Source organism: Antrostomus carolinensis, unplaced genomic scaffold (genome assembly GCF_000700745.2).
Source record: "Antrostomus carolinensis isolate BGI_N321 unplaced genomic scaffold, ASM70074v2 scaffold33805, whole genome shotgun sequence".
NCBI lineage: Eukaryota > Metazoa > Chordata > Aves > Caprimulgiformes > Caprimulgidae > Antrostomus > Antrostomus carolinensis.
The window spans coordinates 6,174-9,511 of NW_010314921.1; the positions used below are offsets into that span (position 1 = coordinate 6,174).

Below are 3,338 nucleotides of genomic sequence, written 5' to 3' on the forward strand. Positions count from 1 at the left end.
AATATATTTTTATATATTATAAAATATATATTTTATTACCACTAAAATATATATATTCTATATTTTTAATACCAATTTGATTTAGGTATTGGCTATAAAACTTCCAAACGTCTGGAAACGCTGGGTGTGAGGAAGGTGTGTGATCTCCAAGCGCTCCCACCTGCTGTGTTGGAGAAGGAATTAGGTGTTGCCATCGCTCAACGCATCCAAAAACTCAGTTATGGAGAAGATGACTCTCCTGTGACTCCATCCGGCCCTCCTCAGGTACAAATCTTAGTCTGAAATATATAAAGAGCTAAAAAAATGGTGCTTTTAATTTTATATAGTTTTTTGAACTAACCAAAATGATGTATTTTTATATATTATTCTCCAAATAATTTATAATTCTCTTGAATTTCAGTCGAGCTCAGAGTGTCAAAGATATCTTGTTGTTAATAGATATTTCACTGTAATCCTTGTTTTCCTCTTCAGAATTTTGAAGTAAATACAATGAAATCTGTATTATTTTTATATTTACTCCAAAATTCTGAAGAGGAAAACAAGGATTATAAAATAATACATATTTCATTGTAATTCTTGTTTTCCTCTTCAGAATTCTGAAGTAAATATAAAAGTAATACAAATTTCATTGTATTTACTTCAGAATTCTGAAGAGGAAAACAAGAATTACAATGAAATATGTATTATTTTATAATCCTTGTTTTCCTCTTCAGAATTCTGAAGTAAATATAAAAGTAATACAAATTTCATTGTATTTACTTCAGAATTCTGAAGAGGAAAACAAGAATTACAATGAAATATGTATTATTTTATAATCCTTGTTTTCCTCTTCAGAATTCTGAAGTAAATATAAAAGTAATACAAATTTCATTGTATTTACTTCAGAATTCTGAAGAGGAAAACAAGAATTACAATGAAATATGTATTATTTTATAATCCTTGTTTTCCTCTTCAGAATTCTGAAGTAAATATAAAATAATACAAATTTCCTTGTAATACTTTTTTTTTCTCTTCAGAATTTTGAAGTAAATATAAGATAATACATATTTCATTGTGTTTACTTAAAAATTCTGAAGAGGTAAGAAAAGAATTACAGTGAAATATGAATTATTTTATAATCCTTGTTTTTCTCTTCAGAATTTTGAAGTAAATATAAAATAATACAAATTTCATTGTAATCCTTTTTTTTTCTCTTCAGAATTCTGAAGTAAATAAAAAATAATACCAAATTCCTTGTAATCCTCGTTCTCCTCTTCAGGATTTTCAAGTAAATATCAAACTGAAAGGACTCACGTGGTTTGTTTCTCTTTTTCAGTCCTTCAGCGATGAAGATTCCTTTAAAAAATGCTCGTCAGAAGTGGAAGTGAAAAAGAAAATAGAAGAACTGCTTCTTACCCTGTTAGACAGGCGAGTGACTCTCCTCTGTGGCTCTTTTTGATGGGTGACATTGTCACCTGGAGGGACCCGGAGTGAACGTTAGGTTTGTCTTCACTTTCTTCTCTCACCAAAATGTGTTTGTTGGGACATTTCTTCTCTCTTGTCTTTGTGAAGCTGTGGCTGCTCCTCCCTGGAAGTGTTCTCGACCAGGCTGGATGAGGCTTTGAGCAACCTGGTCTAGTGGAAGGTGTCCCTGCTGCTGGCAGGGGGGTTGGGACTGGATGAGCTTTAAGGTCCTTTCCCAACCCAAACCATTCTGTGATTCCATGAAATCCATCTTAGTTACATTTATTTTTATATATATTTAGTTATATCGTGGACAAGCAGTTCCCATCTCACACGTTGCTCAGTAATCACAAAATCAGTGAGGACAAACAGCCTGTCTTGTGTAAAATAAATACAATATTTCTCAATTCTATATTTTTTTATAGGGAAAATTTCCCTCTTAAGCCTTTTGGAAGGGGGAAAGAACCAATTCCAGACTTGATTTCTTACCCTTCTACAAGTCACCTTGCTAAAGTGGGGTTATTTCCTTGGAAAGCAAAAAGAAGAGCTACAAGATGAGGATTATATCGAGTGTAACTGCAAAATTATGACTGCTTTTAATGTATGAAATGTGTTTAATGTCACATTCACCTCAGTTCCAGCCTCTTGGAGACAATATTTGTGTGGTACTGAACTTCTGACTGCTGGGGAATGGAGGGAACTGGCCAGAGTTCCTCGTATGATCACTGGAATAAAGCCAGAAGTTGGGAGAGATCTGCAACGCTTAAGTGACTTTTAGTTTAAGTGACTTTTAGTTTAAGTGACTTTTAGTTTAAGTGACTTTTAGTTTAAGTGACTTTTAGTTTAAGTGACTTTTAGTTTAAGTGACTTTTAGTTTAAGTGACTGGGTTTAGAAGTGACTGGGTTTAGAAGTGACTGGGTTTAGAAGTGACTGGGTTTAGAAGTGACTGGGTTTAGAAGTGACTGGGTTTAGAAGTGACTGGGTTTAGAAGTGACTGGGTTTAGAAGTGACTGGGTTTAGAAGTGACTGGGTTTAGAAGTGACTGGGTTTAGAAGTGACTGGGTTTAGAAGTGACTGGGTTTAGAAGTGACTGGGTTTAGAAGTGACTGGGTTTAGAAGTGACTGGGTTTAGAAGTGACTGGGTTTAGAAGTGACTGGGTTTAGAAGTGACTGGGTTTAGAAGTGACTGGGTTTAGAAGTGACTGGGTTTAGAAGTGACTGGGTTTAGAAGTGACTGGGTTTAGAAGTGACTGGGTTTAGAAGTGACTGGCCAGGGGCTTTATCCCAGTAACTTAATTTAAGTGACAGTTTCCACAGCCCCTCTGAGCAATCCTCCTCGTGACTCCTGTTGCTCTGTGCCCGTTCCCCTTCCCCAGGATATCGCGAGCCGGCAGGCAGCCGCGCACGGTGAGGTTGACCATCCGCCAGTTCTCCTCCACCAACAGATGGTTTAACCGGGAGAGTCGCCAGTGTCCCATCCCACCTCATCTCCTCCAGAAACTTGGAAAAGGTACCATTTTTTTTTTTTATTTGTGTTTTTACCACCTAACACTTCTCTGGAAAATTTCATTCCTTCATTTCATGATTATTCCTCTTATTTGAATTTTTTTCTATTATTTCTGATGGATGTATCTTAGAATCATGGAATGGTTTGGGTTGGAAAGGACCTTCAAGCTCATCCAGTTCCAACCCCCCTGCCAGCAGCAGGGACACCTTCCACTAGACCAGGATAAGCTAAAAACACCTAGAACTTCACTGTAGGAGTAACTTCTCTGTTACTACCACGTTTTAATCCAGTCTGGCTGGATTCCTGGCAGTAAATTTCTTGGTGGGATGAGGAAAGGTGTCTTCCTGGATTAATAATCTGCTTTGTATTTTGCTATTTCCATCAATC

At 36.3% G+C, this 3,338-nt stretch overlaps 1 protein-coding gene across 1 annotated transcript in view; it reads left to right on the forward strand.

Moving 5' to 3' along the window:
* POLI (DNA polymerase iota) overlaps nt 1-2,954 on the forward strand; it is a gene marked incomplete at its 3' end in the record, with an annotated part of 8,516 nt that extends 5,562 nt beyond the window's left edge. The window contains exons 5-7 of the mRNA XM_010167807.2: nt 86-264; nt 1,316-1,407; nt 2,821-2,954. Of these exons, the coding sequence (XP_010166109.2) occupies nt 86-264; nt 1,316-1,407; nt 2,821-2,954 (405 nt within the window). The remainder of the gene's footprint in view (nt 1-85; nt 265-1,315; nt 1,408-2,820) is intronic.
* Nucleotides 2,955-3,338: the final 384 nt, after the last annotated feature.